This window comes from Pseudophryne corroboree, chromosome 5, assembly GCF_028390025.1.
Source record: "Pseudophryne corroboree isolate aPseCor3 chromosome 5, aPseCor3.hap2, whole genome shotgun sequence".
Taxonomy (NCBI): Eukaryota; Metazoa; Chordata; class Amphibia; order Anura; family Myobatrachidae; genus Pseudophryne; species Pseudophryne corroboree.
This window is the reverse complement of record NC_086448.1, coordinates 653616296-653644203: the sequence shown is the minus strand read 5'-3', so window position 1 is coordinate 653644203 and position 27908 is coordinate 653616296. Positions and strand designations below refer to the sequence as shown.

Genomic DNA, 27908 nt, shown 5'->3' with positions numbered 1-27908 from the left:
TCCCCATATGGTTGCGTCTAAAATTATGAATCTTCCTTCTGAGTCAAGTATAGAATTAGTGATGGAGTATTGGACATTTTTCTGAAATAGAATAGACACTCCCCTGGTTTTATTGCGGAATTTAGATGAGACGCATTCGCCCAGCCATGGAGCCCGCAGTGTCGATTCGCCTCCCGCCTCCCAATGGGTCTCCTGCAGGAATATAACGTCTGGATGAAATTTGCGTAAGTGATTCACCACTCTCTCTTAACGGGAGAGTTGAGGCCTCCCACGTTCCAGGATATTAGCTTCAGAGGAGCAGTGGTGTTCAAAGGAGGGATGGGTTGGGGATTAGATTGCATTATCCAACACCCAGTTTGGGAAACCATCTCGCCGTGTGGTATGTACATGTTGGAAAGACCCCTCCGTCCCAGCCATCGGAGGGGGTCAAATATCTAGGGGGACAGGGGGAGGGCGTAGGCACCGGCAGCATCAACCTAACAAACAAACCATGCTTCAATCCACCTTTTCTAAATTTTCCATAACCAAACATCATAAGAGTAGTCAATACGCTTAAAGTATTGACACCCATGAACACATACCAAAAAAAACATGAGAAATAGAAGGACAAAAACATAATAAAAACAAAACATCAGATCCTCTTGAGTAGCCTTGTAGTATCTACTGGCATTATATCTTAGTGTATATGGTTAAAAGTAACCACTTTATACTTAGCGATCAGATGGTCCCCCTGCATGAAATACTCTGTCAAAGTGTGTTTTAGCCAATGTCGGGTCAGAAAAAAAGATGTCGCGGCCATTTTCTTGCACCCGAAGATTAGCCGGGTACAATAGTTGGAATCTTGTACCGCTGTCATGTAGTAATTTGCATACCCCTACAAATTCCTTCCTTTTTTGGGAAACAGAGGCTGAAAAGTCCTGGAAGATTAAGATTTTTGACCCATTTACCTCTAATCGTGAGCTCTTACGATAAGCTCCCAGAATCGCCTCTTTCATGCGGTAGTCTAAATATTTGGCTATGACAGGCCGTGGTCTAACTGCAGAATCGGGTCTTTCTGGTCCCAATCTATGTGCCCTTTCAATATGCACTAGGAAAGGGGAATCTTGGGCCCCCAGTTCTTTGGGGAGGTCGACTGTGAGGAACTCAAGAAGTTTAGGGCCCCTAACCGTTTCAGGGATGCCAATGAAACGGAGATTATTTCGTCTATGACGATTTTCCATATCATCAACCTTGGCCTGGAGATTTTGAATGGAGGAGGTCTGGGTATCCACTAGTCGTTGCAGTGAATCCGCACGATCCTCCGAATCACTAGTCCGTTGTTCTAGAGAGGCAATACGGGTAGTATTGGTATCTATTTTAGTTAAGGCTGCATCAAATGCAGTTTGTAAGGTTTCCAGCTTTTTATCAATTAATGGCATAATGATTTTCGAGATTTCCTGGGCCGTTTCTGCGGCCGAGGGAACCCTTGGGACAGGAGTGGGAGAGGGGGGGGCGCTTAAAGAATCTTCCTCTTCTGAGTTATGCACCGGAGAAGAAGGAGCAGTAGCTCGTCCTTGATTGTTTTTGGATTTCCCCGTCCTTGTATTCGCAGAAGAGTGTTGGGACTTTTGGGAATTTGTTCTGTTATAATATTTATCCATTATTCTTTACCTCTGTCCCTGTTTACTGTTAATTTGAGCAAAAAGAATAACTGCTCTTGCAGTAAGTGTTTGCAGGTTTGAAAAAGGCTACTCAAAGGATTAAAATAGGCCTACATGTCTCTTGAAGGATACATTGAATAAAAAATAACTCTTAATGGAAAAACTATAAGACTGTAAGATCACACTGCGGTTGCGGTATGTTTCAAAGTCAATCAAATAATGTATACAGCTATTTGTCAGAGAGACACTAGGTGTCACTGTTGCATAAGCTGCGTGCACTATCTATCCTATATAGCAAACTTTGTAGTACTAGCACAGTTCAGACATGCATCCTTAATATCAGCCCACAATAAATCAATGAGTGAGTTTGTGAGATTTTAAGGCGCTAAGTACACTGAAAAATCTCTTGTGTACAGTCACCCCAAAAGTGTCATTCGCCCGTAGCGGCTAGGTCACTATTTACTGTTAATTTGAGCAAAAAGAATATCTGCCTTTGCAGTAAATGTGTGCAGGTTTGAAAAAGGCTACTCAAAAGATTAAATTAGGTCTACATGCCTCGTGAAGGATATATTGAACAAGAAATAACTCTTAAAGAAAAAAAACAAAAAACTGTAGGACTGTAAGATCACACTGTGGTCGTATTATGTTTCAGAATCAATCAAGTAATATACACAGCTATTTGTCAGAGAGACACTAGTTGTCGCTGTTTCGTAAGCTGCGTGCCCTACCTATTCGTCTTATATAGTAAACTTTAAAGCACTAGTACAGTTCAAACATGCTTCAGTGATATCAACTCACCCTAAGTCAGTGAGTGGATTGTTGAAATTTAAAACTCTAGGTACACTGAAAAATCCCTCATGCACAGTCCCCCCAAAAGTGCCATCCACCCGTAACGGCTGAGTGTGATATGCAGTTCAAGCTGTGCCGAAAATGGGGTTATATGTCTCTGTGTAACACTGAACACCGCCGTCACCCAACAGTGAAGGAAGTCCAGGCACATAAGGTGTATCATAAGCTCAACAGTCAAACATGCCCAGATGCAGGTTCGGGCCAGGAAAATTAAAGTGTATGTCCAGGATTCTAAGAGAATGGGGAAGGCAGCAGGGAGGGAAGATAGAGTATTTGGTAAGAAGGTATGGGGTGGGGTACGGTAAACACAATAGGTGGGGAGGTTCAAAGAAACGGGAGAGCAGAGAATGGGGGTGTTAGTGAGGAGAGAGATAGGGGTAAACAAACAGTATTAGTACCCTTCAGGAGGAGAGATGTCACCAAGTGATCAAGGTCCACAGCGTCGTGTCAGCTCCCCGATATCCAGCAGTGCGACTCCGGGAGATGGTTCAAACTGGAGCCTTTGTGAGGACAAGCGGCTCCTCTCCTCCACACCCGCACGCCGTCAGCCCGATGATATTCACCCAAAGCAGCCCGTCGGGTCGTTAGGGAGCACGGCGCGTCCTGCGATCGTCTCAGCCCCCTCTTCGGTCGATTCAGGGTCCGTTGCCGCTCCTCTTCTCCACAGGGCCGCCAGGACAGAGTCGTCCGAGTGTGCCACGCCACTAGTCCCCCTTATAGTAAGGTCAGCACGCTGAAGACCGCGCGGGAAACAGATCCTGCGGTTACCGCGGTCAAGGCCCCCAGCGGCTCCAGCCAGGCCACACCACTCCACGGAAGCTGACAGAAGGCCTGAAACTCTGCAGGCAGGATTCCGTTCTTTGTGGAGCTCCACTCGCCCCAAACAAATCCGAGTCGCTCCAGGCCCGCGCGTGCAGGCAGCAGTTCCCGCGCAGCACGGAGCCTCCATCCCGAAGCACACCGGCACTCACCACTGCGACCCTCCCGCCACCGTCTCCCGGCTGCAGAAGGGAGCCAGCATAGCCGAGCGCCGGTAAGGCCAGCGGGAGGGGGGAGAAGAGGCCTGAGAGTCAGCAGCAAGCCTCCCAGGAATACCGTCCCACCTAGCAGTGGCGTCTCAGGAAAGCCCGATACTCTGCATGTCGGACTCCGAGGGTTATACGGCTCCAATCTTCCTGATACACAGCTTGTCAGGTCCAGCAGGATCTCCCCTGTGCAGAGGTGATAAAAAGTCCACCTTTGTGGGAGATATAAGCAGAGATGGGGACAGATTTTGCTGAGGGGAGATGGAGCCAAGTTAAAATGCGGCCATCATGATGCGCCGCCCACCGGAAGTCCAGGCCCAAATATTTTAAGTAACTATGGGCCCATTTGAAGGGAAATGAATTGCCCCAATCCCGTGCCGCCTCCCCTCCCAACGCCTCTGTCTTATCAAAATTGATAAGAAATCCAGAAATTAAATTAAAGTCATGCAGTGTGGTCAGTAACGATGGAAATGCCTGTTTGGGGTCAGCAAAATATAATAACAGGTCGTCTGCAAAAGCAGATACCTTAACTTCGTTGTCATCTACCCTAATACCTTGCCAAGTAGGATCTTGTATAAAATGACGTATCAATGGGTCTAGGGCTAGATTGAATAGCAGGGGGGAAAGAGGGCATCCCTGACGGGTCCCTCTACCTAACGTAAAGGCAGACTAGTTTAAGCCATTTACAGTCAGATGTGCCTGAGGTAGGGTATATAACATTTTGAACAGGTGGATGAATTCCTCACCAAATTGCTGGGCATGAAAAATACGAAGCAAATGAGACCAAGAGACACGATCAAACGCCTTATCGGCGTCACAACTAACAATAAGGGCGTCGGGGCAGGCAGTTTGTTGTGCACTATACATTGCTGCAATCAGTGTGCGGATATTATGAACTGAGGTTCTACCTTTGACAAACCCTGTTTGGGCAGGATGTAGGACCCTATTCAGGATTGGTTGAAGTCTCATTGCAATTAGTTTTGTGAAAAGCTTCAGGTCCTGATTCAATAATGAGATCGGTCTGTAAGATTGAGTATATCGGGGATCTTTTCCCGGTTTCGTAAACAACACAATTCTGGCATCTCCAAATCCCTTAGGGGGAGGTTTTCCCTCCAACAGTGCATTGAAAAGGGATAGTAAATGAGGTGACAGATGGGGGGCCAGAATTCGATAATACTCCGCCCCAAATCCATCCGGGCCTGGGGACTTACCATTGGGTAATGATTTAATCAGGGAAAGTAGTTCCGGTTCTGTGACCGGTTCAGTTAAGGATTGTCTTTCCTCTTCCGTTAAGACAGGTAGTTTTGCCCTCTCAAGGAATTGCGTTCCAAGAGTCGGATGATCCGGGGGGGCTTCATAGAGAGTGTTATAATATTGTAAGAAGGCCTCAGATATTGAGGGGGTATCAAAGATGGTTGTAGACGAGTCTGTGATTAGTTGGGGGATACGAGAAGGAGCGGAGTATGACCGTACCAGGTTCGCCAATAACCTCCCGGATTTATTTCCCCCTCGAAAAAATCTATTCCGTTGTAGATCATGCGAGAATCTCGCCCGCTCCGTACATAGTGAGTCGTACATTTGCTTAGCAGCAATATAGGCCTGCCGGTTGCCGGGTGAGTCCTGCAACAAAAGTGTGTCATAGGTTTTGGTCAGGTTACAAGCAAGGTCCTGTATTTGGGTCGCAAGCCGCTTGCGTCTCCTAGAGACATATTCCATAATATGTCCTCGGATCACTGGCTTCGAAGCCGACCAAAACAAATTGATATCCTCCATATGTGTACTATTATCTGCTACATAGTTCTGGAATGTTTGTTCCAGGTGGGTGCAAAAATCAGAGGATTTCTTAAGATAAGCTGGAAATCTCCAATTGTATGATTGAGAGACAGGGGACTGTAGGTTAAGGGTAAACCATACTGGGGCATGGTCAGACAATGATATGGGTTCTATTTTAGTATCAGCCACTCGCTGTAATAGGGTGTCAGCTATTAACCAATAGTCAAGGCGAGAGGAGGAGTGATGTGGATGGGAGTAAAATGTGTACTCCCGGGAGTCAGGGTGTTGGCATCTCCAGGGGTCGCAGAGTCGCAGCGAATCAGTCAATAGGGATAGGGATTGGGGCGGTGTAGAAATATGCGATCTAGCAGAGGTGGATCTATCCAAACCCAAAGACTGGACAGTATTGAAGTCTCCGCCTAAAATAATCTCCCCCTCCGCCCATTCTTGCAGCTTGTTGTAAATGTTAGAAAAAAAGAGTGAGTTGGGACCATTAGGCGCGTATATAGTGGCTAAGGTGTAAAGAACACCAAAAATAGTGATTTTAATGAATAAATAGCGACCTTCAGGGTCACTAAGACTATCATTTATTTGGTACGTGAGACGTTTACTAAAAAGAATCAGTACACCTCTTCGTTTGGCTGAGTAAGAGGCCGATTTGAATTCCCCTATCCAAGAATCTCTCACAACATTAGGATCCGTATTTTTCCAATGAGTCTCTTGCAAGAGGGCTATGTCAGGTTTTAGACGTTTAAGATAGGAGAGGATCTTTCTCCTTTTGACTGGGGTGTTGAGGCCCTCAACATTCCAGGTTACAAATTTGATATGGGACTGTACTCTAGTGGAGGTGGCAACATTCAAAGACATTTAGCCTATACCTACTCTAGGCCAAGATTCCCATTTAACTAATAAGGAGAAACCCAGCCAGCCCGTCCCAGCGAGCGGGCTAGCGAGCCTGATGCCTGTACCTAAGCAGCTTAAGGATAAAAGGAGCAACAGTGACAATGACATATAAAAAATTTGAACAACTTCTAAATCAAAATCCCAACTCAAAATTATTTTAAATATTATACGAACCAAAGCGTACAGGTCTACGGGACGGTCCACCGAGACGTCTAATAGATTCCAACCAAACACATGCGTGTAGCGGGAAACCGTGCCAAAAGACCATACAACAATCAAACATAACAATAACAAATAAGTAAAGAGAAAAGGGGGGGTGGGATTAAGTCGGAGAGGGGGAGGGAGAGAGTCAGAGAGGGAGGAGAGCAGTTCAATAAGAGTTGAGAACAGTAAGATACGTGGACGTAGAAAGAAGGAATGATTCGGTAAATACGATACAGTATAGATGACAATATACCCACATATACTAAAGGCATAATATATATCAACCAGTGGTAGGACCCACTCTTAATAATTACTAAGAACCTGAATGTGTACTGTTCAAGAAGATGAGGAGAAACAGGGCCATGAGGTATCAGTCCTCATCGTCCATCCCGGCAGAGGAGTGCGGGGATAGTGAATCTACAAAGTTCTTGGCCGTCTTCGGATTCTCAAAGAAGTAGGCCTTTCCCGCATGAGTGACTCTCAATTTAGCCGGATAAAGAAGCGCAAAGCGGTGGCCCAGCTCGAAAAGTCTCTTGCAGACAGGCGAGAATTCTCTCCGTTGGGAAGCCACCATATAGGAAAAATCCTGGAAAAGCAGCAATTTAGCATCTTGGCATTTTAAGTCGGCACATTTTCTGTAGGCATCCAATAGCATGACCTTGTCAGCGTAGTTGAGGACTCTCAGTATGACGGGCCGGGGTCTATCATTTGTGGATTGCCGCTCCGGGCCTATTCGGTGTACACGCTCCACTACCATGGATCCTGAACTTGGAACACAGCCCAGCTCCCGGGGCATCCACTGAGAAACGAGCGTCATGAGGTCACGAGGTTTCACCGACTCCGGTAGGCCGATGAGGCGCACATTATTTCTCCTATTTCGGTTTTCAAGGTCCTCAAGCTTATCCTGAATAGATGCAGTAAATTTTTCTTGGTCAGAAAGAGCCGTCTTAGCCGTAGTGAGATCATCCTCTAGGTCGGAAATTCTCTGTTCTGCCTCAGTGAGACGCTGGGCATGTTGGTTCAATTGAGTGAGAGCGGAGTCAAGCGAGTCCTTTAGAGGAGCCAGTTTTTGGTCCAATAACTGGGATAGGATATCTGTTATCTCGTTCGTCGTGCAGGATTTTGCAGAATCCATTGCAGATGCAGACTCGGATCGGCCACGGGGACTAGAATGCGAACCCAATGGAGGTGAGGTAGGGCTATCGACCGAGGAGTTATCACGGCCTCGGCCTCTACCCGACTGATTGCCACGAGTACCCCGTGCCTGCTTGGCCGCAAATTTATCCATCAGGATAGTGAGATAATAACAGCAGTGAGTGCAGCAGTAGATAGCTTGAGATATATAATAATGTGAGTCGCAATATAAAGTTCCACCAGTAGAGGTAGTTTGGCAGATTAATTAGAATATTAGATGTAATATGATTAAATAATATTCCTTCAAGAAATAAAATGTAGATACTGGAGACAGGATAAGAAAAGGGATTGAGGTCCCAGGTCCCTTTTAGTAGGTTCCAGCTAGGCTAGAGAGGACAGCCAGCAGAGATCACGGACCTGCCAGTGACCACAGCTGACTGCCTATGATAGGGAGCTCCAGCTCTCCTCCTCGCCTCCCCCAAGATGGCCGCTGGGTGCAGGGGGAGATGTATTGTGGCCGAAGAAGAGTCTTCCTCCCGGCCGCCCAGCGCCCCAGGGTCGCCAGAGGGGGACCTGACAGGTCAGTGGCCGCCTTCCCGGGGGGTACAGGGTGTGAGTGTGTCCGTCGCGGGCGAAGCCGGATCTTCCGCTCCGCCGCCCTGGAAGTCCGCGGCGGGTCGCGGCAAAACTTTAGGTCCCGGCCTGTGGAGGCGATGTAGGCCGCCGGGCTCCGGAGCTCCCCAAACGGTCCCCAGCTCTCGGGAAAGTGCCCCCAATAGCGGGCCCGGCAGGGCAGGGAGGCAGGGTGCAAATAATGGCACAAAGTGTGGGCCAGCGGCAGGGGGGTGCTATGAAATAGCAGACGCCGTGCTAGAGGCTCCAGGGCACGTCTTCCTCCCCTGCTGGCCACCCGAGGACTCCGTTGCTCAAGTTTTTATAAAGTGTAGTTATCTGTAGTCTAGTATCTGTTCGGTGAGAACCCCCTCTCCTGAAAACCACTTTTCCCGGAGAAGGAACCTCCTCTAAACATGTACTGGAGGTAAAAAAAAGTTACATTTACAAAGATTATGGAAAGTGCTCTGGTCTTTTATAGACTTCAGCTTCATACAGTAAGATTGGCACATCTGAAAGAACATCTGGAAGAACATTGGAGTACAAGGCAGATCTGGATATTGGCCCAAATGTATTAAGCCTTAAAGGGGGGAATTCAAATGTTTGAAAAGTAGGTTGGGTGTCTGTTTTTCCTGTCTATTAGATATGAAAAAACAGACACCCAACTGACTTTTCAAACAATTGAATCTCCTCCAAAAAGTGGTAAAGTGGAGACAGATAAAGAGTGATAAATGACCAGCCAATCAGCTTCCTAACTGCCATGTAACAGGCTGTGTTTGAAACATGACAGGAGCTGGTTGGCTGGTCATTTAACACTCTTTATCCATATCCACTGTATCACTTTTTAAGGCTCAATACATTTGGGACATTGTCTCAAATAATGCAAATCTGCAGTTATGAAGTAGGCATCTTGTAGATGCAACCAAAAACCTAACTGCTGATGGCAAATGAAAATACCACTAAACTTAAAAGTACATATGTTTACATTTATATATATTTGTGATTGTTGGTCCTTATGTAAAAGCCCATGTCCATATGGAAGGCAGTGCAACTAGTGCCATTGCCTAAGGCATGTCCACAACTGCCCCATCTCCTTATGCTCAGCGCTGGTTGTGTGGCAAGGGTATGACGTGTCATAACACCTCACCCTAGAGAAGAGGAGCAGACACAGAGCAGGAAGAGGAGTGCAGAGAATGCTGTATTGAGCACAGACTTAGCAGAAAGAAAAAAACGAAGCTAGAAGAGGATAAGATGAAGAAAAGGAGGTAAGTAAAGAGAAAGAGGAGGGGACAAAAATACTTAGAGAGACTGCACACTGTGTGCTGTGAGCGGGGGCAGGGGATGACCAGTGTGATCGCTCCCCCCTCTGCACAAGAGGAGACTACTGACTACTGCTCAGCATAAGCAGCCCCACTGCAGGCCAGCGCACAGTAGCATGTACTGGACTGCAGAGAGAGGCTGCTGCTGACAGGTAAGAGAGGGAGGGAGGTCAGCAGTGTACTGACCTCTACCCACCCTCTTGGTGACTCTGGCTGCCACAATGATATGGTGCATCACTTTGATTTGGTGATAGTAGACCCCAGGGATTTCCAGTGGCAGGAGGTAGTACTTAGAGGAGAAAAAGGGAAAGAAATGCCTGTTAGTGAGGCAATCAGATTTCCTTCAAGAAAGGGTGGAGATTCTGCACCCCACTCCTCTGCATCCAGAGTGCTTCTGAGGTCCACCTGCCATGCAGATTTATGAAGGTCCCTGCAAACTGGGAGTGAGGACTGAAATTCTGAGTATAAGATAAACACCAGACCCATGGTAGAGGCGGACAATCGTAGGATTAGGGATTCATAAGTGATGAAAGGTCTATGTGTTAAACACTGTCTAAAGATACTATGCAAATGACTCAGTTGGAGAAACTGATAAAATGGTTTATGAGGGATATGAAGATGAACTTACAGATCCAAAAACAAAGGGAAGAAATCCCATCTCCACCTATCAACCTGGCTCAAACGACTGGAAAGAGAGTTCCAGAGGGACATCTTGGTTATCAAAACTTGGTATGAGATGGCTTGGAAAGGGGGTTATGCCGTAATGTTGACTGACAAAGTCAATCAACATTCTTGCTGCAGTCACGCTAAACAGCCCTTGAAGTCTTGCAAATACAGTCGCAGTCGCAGTCACACACACACACACACACACACACACACACACACACACACACACACACACACACACACACACACAATATAGGCATGCTGCTATCATTTTAATCAGCAGAAGCTGTGCGTCTCTTATCTATTACTTTGCGTCTAAAATGCATTTTTTTTGGAAAAACGGGGAAAAAAGATGCTCTGTGCTACCGAGTCACACGGCACTCACGCGTTGTGTGTAATGCAACTTGTAGCGCATAGAGCAAAGATGTAAGAGTACACATCTGTATATTAAGTTGATTATGTAGTTACACATTTTAATGATATCATCTTCCAGCTGTTTGGACCAACAGGGATGTCTCTTTTTAAAGTACCACTGACATATACAGTTTTCTTTAAATGAAAGAATATAATTTTATAAAGAAAACAAACAAAAACACAAAACCAGTGACTTATATAATGAATACATTCAGCGTGACCCTGTCTAAAAGATGCGTGCGTACATATCTGTGCGAATGTTGCCGGGATCTGAAGAATTATGATTGTACGTTGGTTTTCGGGCATGGATCTGGGCAAGGAATGCTTTCTCTGAGGTTGGAGATGGAACCAAATCATCAAAGTGAACCCTTCCGTACTCTGTGTCCACGCTGCCCTCCGCTTCGTTTCCCACATCTAAACAAGCAAAGACAAAGAGGGTGTGAGACTTGTGGAATAATGTAAAAATATGTACGGTGCATTGTGGACTCTATCACTTAAACGGTTTATTTTTTAATTGAGTTTATGTTTTAATACAAAACAAAAAGACAAACCGTAAAAAACAAACCAAAAAGGAATGAGCATGTAATAAGCATCTCTCTAATATGTCGAGCAAGACATGTACAAAGTATTTTCAACAAATAAATATGTGAATAGAAAAAGCACTTAAAAGCCAGTAAATTCAAACAATCAAATCCAAGTATTCTAAGCAGAAAGTCAGTCTGACCCAGCCATGTGCCAGTCAGGTCTCCCCCCCTCCCCCATTTAGAGTACAAGAGACAGTAGCTAAATATGTTTCAGTAATTATAAGGAAAGTGCTAAATATGTATTTCCTAGTGTACTTAGCTAAAAGATCTTTAAGAAGGATATTCAGTAGACACTCTCTGGGGCCAAAAGAGGGAGAGAGACACATGCAGAAGACCCTAACCTCTACCACTCTACCCTGAAAGTCCCTGATTCTATGACATTACCACATAAAATACTAGAGAGTACTCTGAAGCCTGACACTTACTGTAGGGCATGTAGGAGACAGTCTTCCTGCAAACTAATCCTCATTTAATTAAAATGGACAAGAGTATGATATGCAGCCCATACTAACCTCTTTCTCCTAAAGCTCCAGGAAGCCAGGTACACTGATACCTCCTAGCGTGTAAAAGGCACTTTGTTGCGAAATTAAAAAAGAATGTGACCGGTTACTTTGAAGCTTACTATTAAACATGAAGAAGAAAAACAATGTGAGAGTGTCCAATCTGTGGTGAATAATTAAGTAGAAGTGGCAGCTAGCCAAGGGGTCCACCAACACCCTTACCAACCAACAAAGAACAATGTCAACAAAGCCCAAACCAACAAAGAACAATGTCAGTGCCTCTTTCTCCTATAACAAATAATAAAATACACTGTATATATGGAATTAAGCACCAACATGTTAAGAATCTTACTATGCTCCAATCTGCACCAATACCACTAAAATATGAATTTATTATAAGATTAACTACACACTTTAGCAGCAAAAACACTAACGTTATAACAGCAAGATAAAATTGTAGCATCTGGCTAGTATAATTGTGAGCTGTAAAAAAAAACAACAAAGTCCAAGGCATGTGCCTAAAGAGCTTAAAAAGTCAGCAAAATCGGGGACTCTGGTTTGTAAAACTGTAGATGTGGTGTGAGCAACATCAATGGCTCTTTGTGTGCATAGACAGTGCATTACTTTGAGTGTTCTTTTCATATATCTATTAATGCATGAAAAGTACATTAAAAACGGATAGGTATGTGGGAGCCCTAAGGCTCAGTCTCTTTACAATGATGAAAGCCAGATTCACTAGCAAAGGTGCACCTGTGTTATGACTCAATAACAGCGACAGAACGTAATGTCAAAGTGTAGCTGTTGCCCTTGTCAAGTAGGTATATAGCTGGCATGGCCGTGTGCATTATTTGTGGTCACAGACAATAAAGCCTTACATTCACAGCACGTATTTTGGCACTCAAAGACAATTATGGATTTACTGTTAAAGTAGAGAACATGGTATTTTTTGGGGGTGAACCGCCAAATGAATTCTAACACACAGGGTACTTTGTGATGAGGTTTGTATTTTAAGGAGAGGTTTTAAAACAAGAAACATGCTCATTTATTTGTACGGATCACCTTGTGCACAAGCCACCATATGTATAATAAGTGTATGCTGGAACTATCAAACATAGTAATTTGCAGAGCAACAGCGTTAGAACGTTAGAGCACCTTCTCAACTTGTAATAACCATCCACACTGTGTTTGTCTGGCTCAGAAAATTATGTACTGAATGCAAAAAGTGTTATTTGGAGGTTGACATGGAAAACATGTGCCTTATACAACAGTAAAATAATTGGAAAATTACTTATTTTGCAGTGGAGTTTATTCAAAATATTTGAAGGATGTGAACTGTTCACAGATAAACACGAGTTAGAGGACTAGCACAATTAAAATGGTAGAGCTATTTGCAATAGTTACAGATGTATTCAGAATATACAAATGTTACTGGAACTTTCCATAGTCTATTATATAATGGCCTTAACTGTATGGCTAGCACAGCAGTTCTCAAACTCGGTCCCCAGGACCCCAAACAGCTCCCGCTTCCCAGGTCACCCAGCAGGTGCACCATACTGTCACATTTAAAAAAATCCACAGGTGACCTGGTAACCATGAATTGTGTGGGGTCCTGAGGAACAAGTGAGAACCTGTGGTCTAGATCAAGTGCACTGCGAGCTGGAGGGGGCTACTTCTTTAGCTCTCACTAGCTGCATGACGCCCAAAGGGCCTTATTCAGACCCGATCGCAGCAGCAAATTTGTTAGCTAATGGGCAAAACCATGCACACTGCAGGTGGGGCAGATATAACATGTGCAGAGAGAGTTAGATTTGGGTGGGTTATATGGTTTCTGTGCAAGGTAATTACTGGTTTCTTAATTTTTACATTGCAATTTAAATTTCAGTTTGAACATACCCCACCCAAATCTAACTCTCTCTGCACATGTTACATCTGCCCCCCTGCAGTGCACATGGTTTTGACCATTAGCTAACAAATTTGCTGCGGCGATCAGGTCTGAATTAGGCCCATAGCTCCATCCCCTTTCTTCCGAGAAGATCGCAGAGTTGTAGCAACATTTTGTGAGACCTTACTACAACACGTACCCAGAGTTTCCTATCATCTGCTGGAGACTATCCTGCTGTCGGTGACGCTGGCCTATGGCAGCTTTTAGCATTTGCCACTTCTGTCTCCTCATTGCATTTGCGCAGTTACAATGTTTACAGCCCCTTCCGGGTGCTGTTGGAGCTTCTGGACACTGGGTAGGTGTAGCTTAAGTCCTGCTTGTCGTTTGTAATAGCTATCCCTAGCTTACCTTACCTTACATTCAGATGTGGTCCGGTTACCGTTTCGAGCGCTGTGTACTTTGACCGGAAGTTCAGGCACTGGCTTCCGGTGACGTCAGATGCTGGCGGCGGCGGGACTTGTTCTCTCTTTTGTGTCTGCTCCCACAATAAACCAACGCGTTTCAAATCCTGCTGGATTCTTTCTCAAGGATAAGTGGTGCTTGTCATGTGCGCTCCTTTTATTGGGTAAAAACTTTATTAGAAAAAAAACAAAGGGTCCGGAACCAAAAGTGGGGTAGCGGCGGTATCCATATGGTAAAAATCTTCTGTTGCACTTATAAAGAAAAAGAGTAGTAGAAGGTTTATAGAATAAGAATAAAAGTAAAATAAAAATAAATATAAAAATAGAATATAACAGTAGCCACACACAAGATGGCGCCTACCCTATCACCTGGCGGCTGCTGGGAGGGAGGTCAGTGTGCAGATAGAGCGGACTCTCCGAGGCTGGGTCTTTTTCTGGTTACAGCCTCCCCGGGACGGACGGACACGGCCAGGATGGACGTGTTTTTGATGATCCGCCGTAACAAAACCACAATCTTCACCGATGTGAAGGAGAACACCACAGTACAAGAGCTAAAGAGGATTGTTGAGGGCATCTCAAAGTGACCCCCAGAAGACCAGAGACTGTACAAGGACAACCAGCCCTAGGTTATTGTGGCTTTACCAGTCAGACTGCGCGGCCCCAGGCTCCGGTGGGACTGGCCTTCCGTTGTGCAGGGGACTCCTTTGAGCCTGTTCGAGTGGATCCTTTCTTAAGTCCCCCGGAGCTCCCAGATGTCATGAAGCCACAGGAGACGGGTGGCAGTGCTAATGAGCAGGCGGTGCAGTGAATTGTGGGAGGACTTGCCCTTGCCCTGATCTTCCCCGAATAACCCCACCATGTCAGAGTATGCTGCAGCTAATGCTTTGCAATGTTTACGGCCCCTCCAGCAAGTGAAGGGGTTTTAACATCTTTCCCCCTCCCCTCCCCCATTATTGTCCTATTTCACCTCCATTTACAAAGTGACCCCCTCACCTTCCGCTGAGATGGAAGTACAGGAAATGCTTACGCAAGATACTCCACTAACTACATGGGTGCCAGCACCCCCTCTGCATTCTGTCACATTGCCCGCCGCCTTCCTCGCTTTTCCGGCTTCACTCTTTCTTTTGTTTGGGGGTGGTCTTGTATGGATTATGTTTTATTTTATTTTTTAAACACAATAAAATTAGTTTGCCTGTCAAAAATAAATATAAAAGTAAAAAAATATTATTAAAAAATAAAAATACATATAAATAAAAATAAATAGAAATAAATATAAATTTGGAGGAATTGGTGAAAATAAGCGCCCAAGAGTGTTAATTATAAAACAAGGTGAGTATAATGAAGGTATCGATGGTGGGTATATTAAAACCAGTTATAAAACTTATCTGAAAAATCAGAGAAGCTGAATTCAGGCGATGCTCCTTTGCTGCTTAATACATGTTAAAAAAGAAGAAGAACGGACATAGTGTGTACTGTTTTTTTGTACAATATCAAGATATATCACTGGCTATGTAACGTTTAGGCTTAATTAGGGAAATAGCATATTCCCAAGTATGCAATCAATATATAGCCTAGGCAGTGTATATATAAAAAGATAAATAAAAAGAAATAAATATAAAGATGAAAATGAAAAATAAGATTTTAAACCTGCCGGTAAATCTTTTTCTCCTAGTCCGTAGAGGATGCTGGGGACTCCGTAAGGACCATGGGGATTATACCAAAGCTCCAGACCGGGCGGGAGAGTGCGGATGACTCTGCAGCACCGATTGAGCAAACATAAGGTCTTCATCAGCCAGGGTATCAAATTTGTAGAATTTTGCAAAAGTGTTTGAACCCGACCAAGTCGCCGCTCGGCAAAGCTGTAATGCCAAGACGCCTCGGGCAGCCGCCCAAGAAGAGCCCACCTTCCGAATTTGGTAACGGCAATCCAGCCATAGAATGAGCTTGCTGAATCGTGTTACAGATCCAGCGAGCAGTATTCTGCTTAGAAGCAGGAGCGCCAACCTTGTTGGCTGCATACAGGACAAACAGTGCCTCTGTTTTCCTAACCCTAGCCGTCCTGGCTACATAAATTTTTAAGGCCCTGACTACATCCAGGGACTTGGAATCCTCCAAGTCATTCGTAGCCACAGGTACCACAATAGGTTGGTTCATGTGAAACGATGAAACCACCTTAGGCAAAAATTGAGGACGACTCCTTAATTCTGCTCTATCCACATGGAAAATCAGATAGGGGCTTTTGTGTGACAAAGCCGCCAATTCGGACACCCGCCTTGCAGATGCCAAGGCCAACAACATGACCACCTTCCAAGTGAGAAATCTTAACTCAACCGTTTGAAGAGGTTCAAACCAGTGAGATTTTAGGAACTGTAACACCACGTTAAGGTCCCATGGTGCCACTGGAGGCACAAAAGGAGGTTGTATGTGCAGCACTCCATTTACAAAAGTCTGGACTTCTGGGAGAGAAGCCAATTCCTTCTGAAAGAAAATTGATAGGGCCGAAATCTGTACCTTAATGGAACCTAATTTTAGGCCCATATCCACTCCTGTCTGTAGAAAGTGGAGAAAACGGCCCAGATGGAAATCTTCCGTAGGAGCATTCTTGGATTCACACCAAGATACATACTTTCTCCAGAGACGGTGATAATGTTTCGCCGTCACTTCCTTCCTAGCCTTTATCACAGTAGGGATGACTTCTTCCGGAATGCCTTACCCAGCTAGGATTCGGTGTTCAACCGCCATGCCGTCAAACGTAACCGTGGTAAGTCTTAGAACACACAGGGCCCCTGTTGCAACAGGTCCTCTCTGAGAGGAAGAGGCCACGGATCTTCTGTGAGCATTTCCTGAAGATCTGAATACCAGGCCCTTCGAGGCCAATCTGGAACAATAAGTATTGTCTGTACTCTTTTTCGCCTTATGATTCTCAATATCTTTGAGATGAGTGGAAGAGGAGGGAACACATAGACCGACTGAAACACCCATGGTGTCACCAGGGCGTCCACTGCTACTGCCTGAGGGTCCCTTGACCTGGCACAATACCTCCGAAGCTTCTTGTTGAGGCGTGAAGCCATCATGTCTATTAGAGGAAGTCCCCACTGACTTGTTATCTCTGCAAAAACTTCTTGATGAAGTCCCCACTCTCCTGGATGGAGATCGTGTCTGCTGAGGAAGTCTGATTCTCAGTTGTCCTCTCCCAGAATGAAGACTGCTGCTAAAGCGCTTATGTGATTTTCCGCCTAGCGCATAAACTTGGTGGCTTCCGCCATTGCCACTCTGCTCCTTGTTCCGCCCTGTCGGTTTACATGAGCCACGGCTGTGACGTTGTCTGATTGAATCAGAACCGGTAGGTTGCGAAGAAGATTCTCCGCCTGACGTAGGCCGTTGTATATGGCCCTCAATTCCAGTACGTTGATGTGTATACAAGCCTCCTGACTTGACCATATCCCCTGAAAGTTTCTTCCTTGTGTGACTGCTCCCCAACCTCGGAGGCTCGTGTCCGTGGTCACCAGAACCCAGTCTTGAATGCCGAACCTGCGACCCTCTAGAAGATGAGCACTCTGCAGCCACCATAGGAGAGACACCCTGGCCCTGGGGGACAGGCTTATTTTCTGATGAATTTGGAGATGGGACCCGGACCACTTGTCCAGAAGGTCCCACTGAAACGTCCTTGCATGAAACCTGCCGAAGGGGATGGCCTCGTAGGTCGCCACCATTTTCCCCAGTACTCGAGTGCATTGATGGACCGACACTCTTTTCGGTTTTAACAGGTCTCTGACCATGTTCTGGAGTTCCTGGGCTTTTTCCGTTGGGAGAAAAACCCTCTTTTGTTCCGTGTCCAGAATCATGCGTAAGAACGATAGTCGAGGTGTTGGAACCAACTGTGACTTTGGTAGATTTAGAATCCAGCCATGTTGCTGCAGCACTCCCAGGGAGAGCGCCACGCTTTTCAGCAACTGATCTCTCGATCTCGCTTTTATCAGGAGATCGTCCAAGTACGGGATAATTGTGAATCCCTGCCGGCGCAGGAGCACCATCATTTCCGCCATTACCTTGGTGAAAATCCTCGTGGCCGTGGAAAGCCCAAACGGCAACGTCTGAAACTGGTAATGACAGTCCTGTACAGCGAATCTCAGGTACGCCTGATGAGGGTGATATATGGGGACATGAAGGTATGCATCCTTTATGTCCAGTGACACCATAAAATCCCCCCCTTCCAGGCTGGAGATTACTGCCCGGAGCGATTCCATCTTGAATTTGAATTTTTTCAAGTACAGGTTTAGGGATTTTAAATTTAGAATGGGTCTGACCGAGCCATCCGGTTTCGGGACCACAAATAGGGTTGAATAGTACACTTTTCCCTGTTGAACCCGGGGAACCTCGACAACCACTTGTTGTTGACACAATTTTTGAATTGCCGCTAAAATTATCTCCCTTTCTGGGGAAGAAGCTGGTAAAGCCGATTTGAAAAACCATCGCCCAAGGATCCACGTCTGACTGAACCCAGACGTGGCTGAAGAGTCGAAGACGTGCCCCCACCGGCGCAGACTCCCTCAGTGGAGCCCCAGCGTCATGCGGTGGATTAAGTAGAAGCCGGGGAGGACTTCTGCTCCTGGAAACTAGCCGTAGCCGGCAGTTTTTTCCCTCTACCCTTACCTCTGGTGCGGAAGGAAGAGCCCCGACCTCTTCTGGACTTGTGCAACCGAAAGGACTGCATCTGATATTGCGTCGTTTTCTTTTGCTGTGGGGAAACATAAGGTAAAAAGGTAGATTTACCCGCTGTAGCTGTGGAAACCAGGTCCGCGAGACCTTCCCCAAATAAATCCTCACCTTTGTAAGGTAAAACTTCCATATGCTTCTTTGAGTCGCATCACCCGTCCACTGGCGGGTCCACAGGGCTCGCCTAGCAGAAATCGCCATGGCATTGGCTCTTGAACCTAGTAGCCCAACGTCTCTCTGAGCGTCTCTCATATATAAGACTGCGTCTTTAATATGACCTAAGGTCAATAAAATGGTATCCCTATCTAGGGTATCAATGTCAGCCGATGAGGTATCTGTCCAAGCTGCTACCGCACTACAAACCCAAGCCGATGCCATTGCCGGTCTGAGCAAAGCACCCGTATGTGTATAAATTGATTTTAAGGTAGTTTCCTGTCTGCGATCAGCAGGATCCTTGAGGGCTGCTGTGTCTGGAGACGGCAGCGCCACCTTTTTTGACAAGCGCGTTAACGCCTTGTCCACTCTGGGCGAGGTTTCCCACCGTAACCTGTCCTGCGCAGGGAAAGGATACGCCATAAGAATTCTTTTGGGAATCTGCAGTTTCTTGTCTGGAGTTTCCCAAGCTTTTTCAAATAACGCGTTCAGCTCATGAGATGGGGGAAAGGTTACCTCAGGTTTCTTTTCCTTAAACATGTGTACCCTCGTGTCAGGGACAGAGGGGTCATCTGTGATGTGTAAAACATCCTTTATTGCAATAATCATGTAATGAATACTTTTGGCCACCCTTGGGTGTAACCTCGCATCATCGTAGTCGACACTGGAGTCAGAATCCGTGTCGGTATCAGTGTCTGCTATTTGGGACAGGGGACGTTTCTGAGACCCTGAAGGACCCTGTGACACAGTCAAAGCCATGGATTGACTCCCTGTTCTATCCCTGGACTCTGCTTTGTCCAATCTCTTATGTAATAAAGACACATTTGCATTTAAAACATTCCACATGTCTAACCAATCCGGTGCAATCATTTGCTCCACCTCCTCCTTAGATGAGCCTTCCGCTTCAGACATGCCGACACACACGTACTGACACCCCCACACACTCAGGGATATATTTATATGGAGACAATTCCCCACTAAGGCACTTTGGAGAGACAGAGAGAGAGTATGCCAGCACACACCCGGCGCCACCTGACTCTGGAAACAGAATTCCCAGTTAAACAGCGCTTTTATACCAATAACTGTATATGTATATACACTCACTGCGCCAATCTAATGTTCCCCCCCCCTCTTTTTTGCCCTCTGTCCCCGTGTTCAGCAGGGGAGAGTCCAGGGAGCCAGCTTCTCTGCAGTGTGCTGTGGAGAAAATGGCGCTGGTTAGTGCTGGAGGGCCAAGCCCCGCCCCCTCAGCGACGGGCTTCGGTCCCGCTCAAATTCACAATCCTGGCGGGGGATTATCTTATATACTGCCTCCCTAGTATATCTATATACTTTAGCCAGTCCCAGGAGGTCTAATATTGCTGCCCAGGGCGCCCCCCCCCCCTGCGCCCTGCACCCTTCAGTGCCCGCTGTGTGTGGGAGCAATGGCGCGCAGCGTTACCTCAGAGAAGATCTGAAGTCTTCTGCCGCCTTTGAAGTCTTCTTTCTTCTGATACTCACCCGGCTTCTATCTTCCGGCTCTGTGAGGGGGACGGCGGCGCGGCTCCGGGACGAACGGCGAGGGTGAGACCTGCGTTCCGACCCTCTGGAGCTAATGGTGTCCAGTAGCCTAAGAAGCAGAGCCTATCACTTAAGTAGGTCTGCTTCTCTCCCCTCAGTCCCACGATGCAGGGAGCCCGTTGCCAGCAGTGCTCCCTGAAAATAAAAAACCTAACAAAATTCTTTTTCAGAGAAACTCAGGAGAGCTCCCCTGTAATGCACCCAGTCTTCTCTGGGCACAGGATCTAACTGAGGTCTGGAGGAGGGGCATAGAGGGAGGAGCCAGTGCACACCCATCTAAAGTTCTTTATGGTGCCCATGTCTCCTGCGGAGCCCGTCTACACCCCATGGTCCTTACGGAGTCCCCAGTATCCTCTAGGACGTAAGAGAAATATGAATCAAAAGTGTTATGTGTGTTTAGTAAAGGAAAACGTTTAATTCTATGTCGATATTTAGACCATGTGGTTCCACAGTTTTTTGTTTTTTTTAATTCTTTATTTTGCGTGGCAAATTACAATAGATAAACAGATATCGAGAGGGGGGACTGGTGGTCAGAAGGACCAACGTCCAATGGAAGCCACAATTTTAGAATAAGCCGTAAAAGCAAACAAAAATAACATAGCAGTAATTAAGTATCCAATTTGGGGGGGGACGGGAAGGAGGGGGGAGGAGGGTAGGGGAAAGGGAAGACCACGACAGAGGAATCCAATCACAGTATATTTGCTGAGACTAGTGGGTATAGGGTAAAAGATAGAGAAAGAATGCAAGTGAAGAATAAGAAGGAGGCAGAGAGAGGTCAGTCGGCGGTGCCCATGGGTCCACGTAAGAGGCGAGGTGGTGGTTGACGTTCAGCTGTGAGCCAGGGGGCCCAAACCTGCTCAAAAACATGACCACGGTGATGAAGGTAGTACGTAATCTGTTCCATAGATGCAATATGCCAAATTTTGGCTTTGAGGGCTGAGAGAGAGGGAGGGGAGGGGTCTTTCCAGTGGAGGGCTATCAGTGATTTAGCTGCGGTTAAAATATGTGTAGTCAGTTTACGGGAGAATTTATCAAGTGTCGGAGGGGGGTAGCACAGCAGAAAGATCCAGGGATCTCTCAGTACTAAGTTCCAAAAGGGGATGATGGACGGACATGTCCACCATATATGTAGCATGTCGCCTCTAGATCCACAATTCCTCCAACAAGCAGGGGAAGTAGATGGAAATAGTTTATGTAGCCTGTCCGGGGTATAGTACCAACGGTAGTAGATTTTGTAAGCCGTCTCTTTGAAGGCGGTAGCAATGGAGCACTTAGCAATCCCCAGTCTCATGTCCTCCCAGTCGCCACCCTCCGGAGGGGGCCCGAGATCACGTTCCCAGGCGAGCTCGTGAGGCCAGGAGGAAGGAAGGGACGAATCCAGTAAAAGGGAGTAGAGTGAAGAGATTGAGCCTTTGGAGAGGGGAGAGTGTACGCATAAACTTTCCAGGGGCGTGAGGGTTCGGAGGAGGGCAGGGAACCTAAGAACTGCCAGATTTGTAGGAATTGAAAGGGATTAAGTGGGTGCGAGGGGTTCCACAGTTTTTAGTTTATGGACTCATTCAGTTTCTTTTTTTCTTTAGAAAGTTTACGACATTTCCCCCCTCTAGTGAGCTCTGACATTCTGGATTCTGATGAATTTTAGACCTGTGGGGTCTTTATTGTATTTAGTTAGAAAATAAGCTGACACACTATGTGTCTTTAAACCTCTTTTTATGTTGTAGACATGCTCAGCGATTCTTGTTTTTAGATACACTTGGTTTTGTCCTACGTACTGTTTTCCACACGGCATTCCAGTACGTATATTGCTCCCTCCATTTGGCAAGTTATGTGGTCTTTGATTTTTAATTCATCCTTTGTTGTATTTGACCTGAAATGTAAAGTGGGTTTTGTAGTTGTCTGTTGGTTCTTACAAATAGCACAATTTGTGCAATGCTGGAATCCTTTTGTTTTGTTGGAAGTTCTTGATGTTTAAGAATTTTGTTTTCTTCTATGTAGATTTCCAGATCTAAAAAGATCACTGTGATTTCACTGTATGTGGTGGGGAACTCTTCTTGGCTTCCGTTCCAAATGAAGAAGACATCGTCGATGTATCAATGCCAACATACGATGTTATTCAGATGCGGGTTGTGGTCCCAGATGTTCAGGTCCTCCTATCGTGATACGAAAAGATTCGCATAACTCGGTGCGAATGATGTTCCCATTGTTGTACTGCACTGTTGTAGGTAGAAATCTCCCTCATACCAAAAATAGTTGTGATAAAGAATGTACTTGATACTGTCCATAAGAAAATGAATTTGTGCATTTGATACAGTTGTTTGTGTACACAGAAAGTGACGTGTTGCTTCGCATCCTGCTTGGTGGTGAATTGCAGTATATAATGATTTGATGTCACTTGTGCACAGTATACATCATTCTTGCCAGCTGATGGTGTTCAAGACTTATAAAGGGAAGGGGGCCCTAATTTGCACACCATAATTAGGTAATGAGGTGCTACTCTGCTTGAGACTTAATACAGTGTACAGACGGAAAAAGTAGCAGGTGCACTATCTCACACTAGCTCAACCTGTAATAACCAGAGGCGTTTAGCATATTCCTGTCCAGGGCTATGAGCTTACCCACCGCACCAAGGTAGCCTCTCATTGTATTCTTATTCTAGAAACCTCTACTACTCTTTTTCTTTATAAGTGCAAAAGAAGATTTATACCATGAGGATACCTCCACTACCCCACTTCCGGTTCCAGCCACTTCCATTTTTTCTAATAAAGTTTTTACCCAATAAAAGGAACACACATGACAAGCACCACTTATCCTTGAGAAAGAATCCAGCAGAATTAGAAACATGTTGGCTTATTGTGGGAGCAGACGCAAAATGGTGAACAAGTCCTGCCACCACCAGCGTCTGACGTCACCAGAAGCCGATGCCCGAACTTCCAGTCAGAGCTCACATCGCTCGGAACGGTAACCGGACCGCACCTGAATGTAAGGTAAGCTAGGGATAGCTAATACAAACGACAAGCAGGACTTAAGCTACACCAACCCAGTGTCCACAGCACCCAGAAGGGGCTGTAAACACTGACTATTGTTTTTAAAATAATTTTTACTTTTTTCCGTATTGCACTTACCTAAAAAATCTCCTTGCTACTAACTTTTCCGTACTGCACTCAGCTGTACTCCTCTTTCTTCTTCCTTTTTCCCACAACTGTATCTTCTTTATATTTATATATTTTTTATTTATTTCTATTTATTTTTACTTTCAATTTTGTTTTTACACCACCACACTTGCACTTACACATAGCGCTCATTTACACCCCCTCATAAACTTGATCCCTCGATCTACAAACTAAGCAGCTCGCAACAAGCGCAGCAAGCTATTATTTCTTTATACCCACACTCAGTATCCACGCCATAGGAACCACATTCAGTTGTAGTGAGGGAAGACAGCAGCCAGTGTTTACTATGCAGTGACTGCCAAACTGGGTTTGATACAATCCAGTAATATTTGCATAGGGAAGATTTTATGACAATACCACACCTTTTAGTATGCAGATGATTGTTTCGATGCAGCATTCTTTCCAGTTGCTACTCCGCCATGTTTGGAAACCACTATTATCATAATAATCAGTCATTGTGCTTTACATAGGGAGAAAGCACTACTAGAATAGCTCTACTATTGTTAGAGGACTACAAGTCATAGCATGTATATGTGATAAACAACTGAAGAGATGAGATGAAGAGGGGGAGAAAGAGGGAGCAGAAGAGAGACAAGCGATGAAGGAGGGGAGAGATTGGTGGAAGAGGGGGAGAGAGAGATGGGAGGAAGAGAGGAGAGTGCAAGACAAGGAAAAGAGATGAGAATGTGAGGGTAGAGAGAAAAAAATTACAACAGCTGGAACAATAGCTAGAGACCCTAACAGAAAATGAGGTAATATATCTGAGATAAGATTGTGTTTGTTAGAAAAGCACATTTTCGGGGGGCGTGGCTTGGAGGTTGCCTGAGCAGGCTGCATTTTGTGTAAGCTCCCAGGGACCTGGAAGTTTATAGACAATAATTTGAACCCTTTAAACCTCCCACCCGCCCTAAGTGTTCCTATTAGCACTTACTATCAGTGGAGAAGGCGGTGAGACGGTGCTGCGGAGTCGGGGAGCCGGTTTCCTGGCTCCTGCGGACTGCGGCCTACTCACTGCCCTGAAGCCGGGGCCTCAATTTCTACCTCACCCGCGGTTTGCTGCTGGCCCGCCCGGGTCGCCTGTGGAGCCTTCCTGAACCCGGTCCCTGGCTGGGACACCACTGTCTCCCACCCGGTGCTCATACCTGCCGGACGGGGGTAACCCGAGACCTGTTCGGGGGCCGAGAGGTGCACTCCGGAGGACGGGCGGCGGCCATCTTGGAGGCTGAACGCTGCAGAGAGACGGGACGGCGGCGCGGGAGAGACGTCAGGCGGCACCGGAGTGTAAGCGGCCGGCTGACTCGGAAAGGTAGCTGAGTCTCCCCTCCCCGTGCGCTGACCTTGGAAGCCTGTGGCGCTCTGCTGCGGGCGGCTTTACCGCGACCTCCCTCTGCCTGTCATCAGAGTAGCGGTTCATATCGCGGGTGCCCCTAGGCTACTTGGGACTTTGGGGCAAAGTCTCCCCGTGCTCTGGGGTTAATTTTGCCCTGTGAGGACAGCGGGGACCCCCCTCCCCCCCCCCCACTCACCTCCTCCTCCACTCACCTCATCAGCTCACTCTCGGGTGCCTCGGAGATTCGTGGAGCTCCTGCGTCTCGGTGAGTTCGCCCACGGCTGTGGGGGGCTCGCGGGACGGTGGGGAAGAGGCGGCACGGCTTTCTGCGGCTCTCGACTGCTCCGCACTGGACGGGGGAGCCAGGGGTGGCCACCCATTATACAATAATCAAAGGGGCGACTGGGGAGAAAGTGAAGAATCTGCCCCCAGCACTACTGACACACCTCCAGGCATTTGAAATCCTCTCTGGTGTTGGGCGGCGCTCCTGACTCACCGGCGGGAGGTGGCCGGGATTCTTTCCCACTACGTTATAATACCCCTCTGGGGAGCCTAGTCCTGGATCTTGATTCTCTATAACCTGAGGCCCTGACCTGAGTGTCCCTGGGATGCTTGATCTGCGGGGACGGAGCTACCCCATACCCATGTGCTTCATCTGTGTATGCAAGAAGATGGCTAGCCTCATAGCCTTGTCAGCTCTGCTCATGCCAATGTAAACCAGGACGTATTTCCCACCCCTGCCATTATCTTCGTGACGTCCTAGTTTTCCCGGAGCAGGTGGAGCCATCTCCCGTTTGAGGTGTTGGGAATCGTTGAGCTGTCTTCCTTCGGGCCTTAGTATGCCTTCTAGACGCAGCAAGCCGTCTAAGCCTGCGCAGCAGCTTTCATTCTTCAAGTCATCTCCGAGAATGTCGGGCCCTAAATCCGCCGGGTCCTCCACAAAAGATCCAGTCCATCAGACTCCTCCTTCACTGGAGGTGCCACCTTCCACACCTATAAGTGCCTCGAGTCTGGACAAGATCGGAGATGGAGATGCCCTCACTGTGGGCACTATGAAGCTACTTTTGTCCCGTTTTAAAGAGGAAGTGGCGGCTGAGTTCCGTACGACATTATCGGCGTGTCAACAATCTATAGATGACCTGGGTGGTCGCACTGACCACTTGGAAACTAAAATGGAGGAAGTCGTGGGGTCTCACAACAGCTTACTGGACTCTCATGATGCATTAGAGGCAGAGGTGAGGCTTTTGCGGGATAAAGTCACAGATCTAGAGGACAGATCGCGCCGAAGCAATCTTAAGCTACGTGGAGTCCCCGAATCGGTGTCACACAGCAGTTTACACGATTACGCAGTGGCCCTATTTAAAGCTCTTTTACCTCAGTCTCCATCGGCAGACTTCCTAATTGACCGAATACACCGGTTGCCCAAGGTCAGGGCGGCCCCAGGAGATGCCCCCAGAGATGTCTTAATGAAAATGCATTATTTTCACGCTCTATTACTGTTACCTGTACCCTTGTATGATGGACCGTGGTGTGTCGGTGGAGGCGCTGAGTATAGTGGGCGATTTGTCCATGTTTCAGAAATAGTTTCTTGATTGTATACTTTGATTTACTAGTTGCCCAGTGTTATTTTCTCTGGGTTTTTTGCCTGGCGCCTCCCCTGACATAGCAGTTGTCTATTGAAATTGGTTGCGGGGGGAGTTCAGTAGTTTAATTTGTGGGGAGGGTCCCTAGGGTGGTACGGATGGCTCTACTGTTACTGTTTTTCTGGGATTTAATTTTCATATTATGTTCCCAAGTAAGAGCGTGGTTTGTTTACCATTTTCTGATCTTAATGTTCAGTTTCGGTTCAGGTAGATTTAGCTGTTCTCAGGGAATTGGGATGTTTTTTTTGTGTTATTCAGTTCATGGTTTCAAATATGGCAACGGGTGGGAGCTATGCCACTAACCCCCCCTATAGCCTACACAGCCGCCACATTATGGCGACTGGTTGTGATCTCAAGAGAGATCAGTTCAGTTTTGTTTTTGTAATTTTTTTTATGTCTTCCCTCTTGTTCTTTGACATGTTTCCCTATCCCTATCAGGTATGTCTGCTTAAGCACAGAAATTGGTCAATGGAGTCATCAGCTATATCCCCTCCGGAATATGGTGAACATAATCTCCATTAACGCTAAAGGGCTTAACTCTCCTCAAAAGCGAAGAGTGGCCTTGAATTATTTTTATAAGCTTAAGGCAGATGTGGTAGCAGTGCAGGAGACACATTTTCAGAATCAAAATCCCCCTCTCTTCACTAATTCACGTTACCCCCATTGCTATACTGCCAATGGACCCGCTAAGAAAGCGGGAGTGGCCCTTCTTATAGCACAACATTGCTCGTTTGTTCTGTCCGCTAAATATGAAGACCCAGCAGGGAGATATTTAATCTTAGTTGGTCGGCTAGACGATATAGAGACTACTCTGGTCTCTTGCTACGCCCCAAATATCAAACAAATTTCGTTTCTCAGAACATTCTGTAGAATTCTCCAGGATCACGCTAAAGGTGCCCTTTTGATCCTAGGAGACTTCAATATGGTGCTGGACCCCGTTATTGACCGCTCCCGTCCGACCAGATCCCTTCGTAGCAGTCCACCCCAGGACCCTTCAGGCAAGTTTAGTCAACTTTTGGCAGAGTATGCGCTATATGATGTGTGGAGAGCTAGACATCCTGCAGAACGGGATTACACTTTCTATTCTCATGTACACAGTTCGTACTCTAGAATAGACTTAGCACTAGCTGATAAGTGGACGTTAGCGGCTATTAGGAGGGTGGATATACTACCAATGTCCTGGTCAGATCACTCCCCACTTGTAGTAGTTTGGGATACTAGTAAGAAGGTGGTCCCCCATGGCCCTTGGAGAATGGGCACCTATCTCCTTGCCCGCCCTGAGGCTCAGCGGCTATCCAGCAATCCCTAGATTTATATTTGGCTACAAACTGCCCTAAAGATACATCTGTTTTCACACATTGGTGCTCTCT

The 27908-nt window shown here is 46.5% G+C and overlaps 1 protein-coding gene and 1 pseudogene across 6 annotated transcripts in view; one reads left to right on the top strand and one right to left on the bottom strand.

Moving 5' to 3' along the window:
* The window catches only part of DTNA (dystrobrevin alpha), a 546028-nt gene that overhangs the window by 37225 nt on the left and 480895 nt on the right, over positions 1-27908 (bottom strand). For all 6 annotated transcript variants that reach the window (XM_063923677.1, XM_063923676.1, XM_063923680.1 and 3 more), the window contains one exon: positions 10785-10953. In XM_063923677.1, coding sequence (XP_063779747.1) covers positions 10785-10953 — 169 coding nt within the window. The remainder of the gene's footprint in view (positions 1-10784; positions 10954-27908) is intronic.
* LOC134929294 (elongin-B-like) lies at positions 14344-14774 on the top strand (annotated as a pseudogene).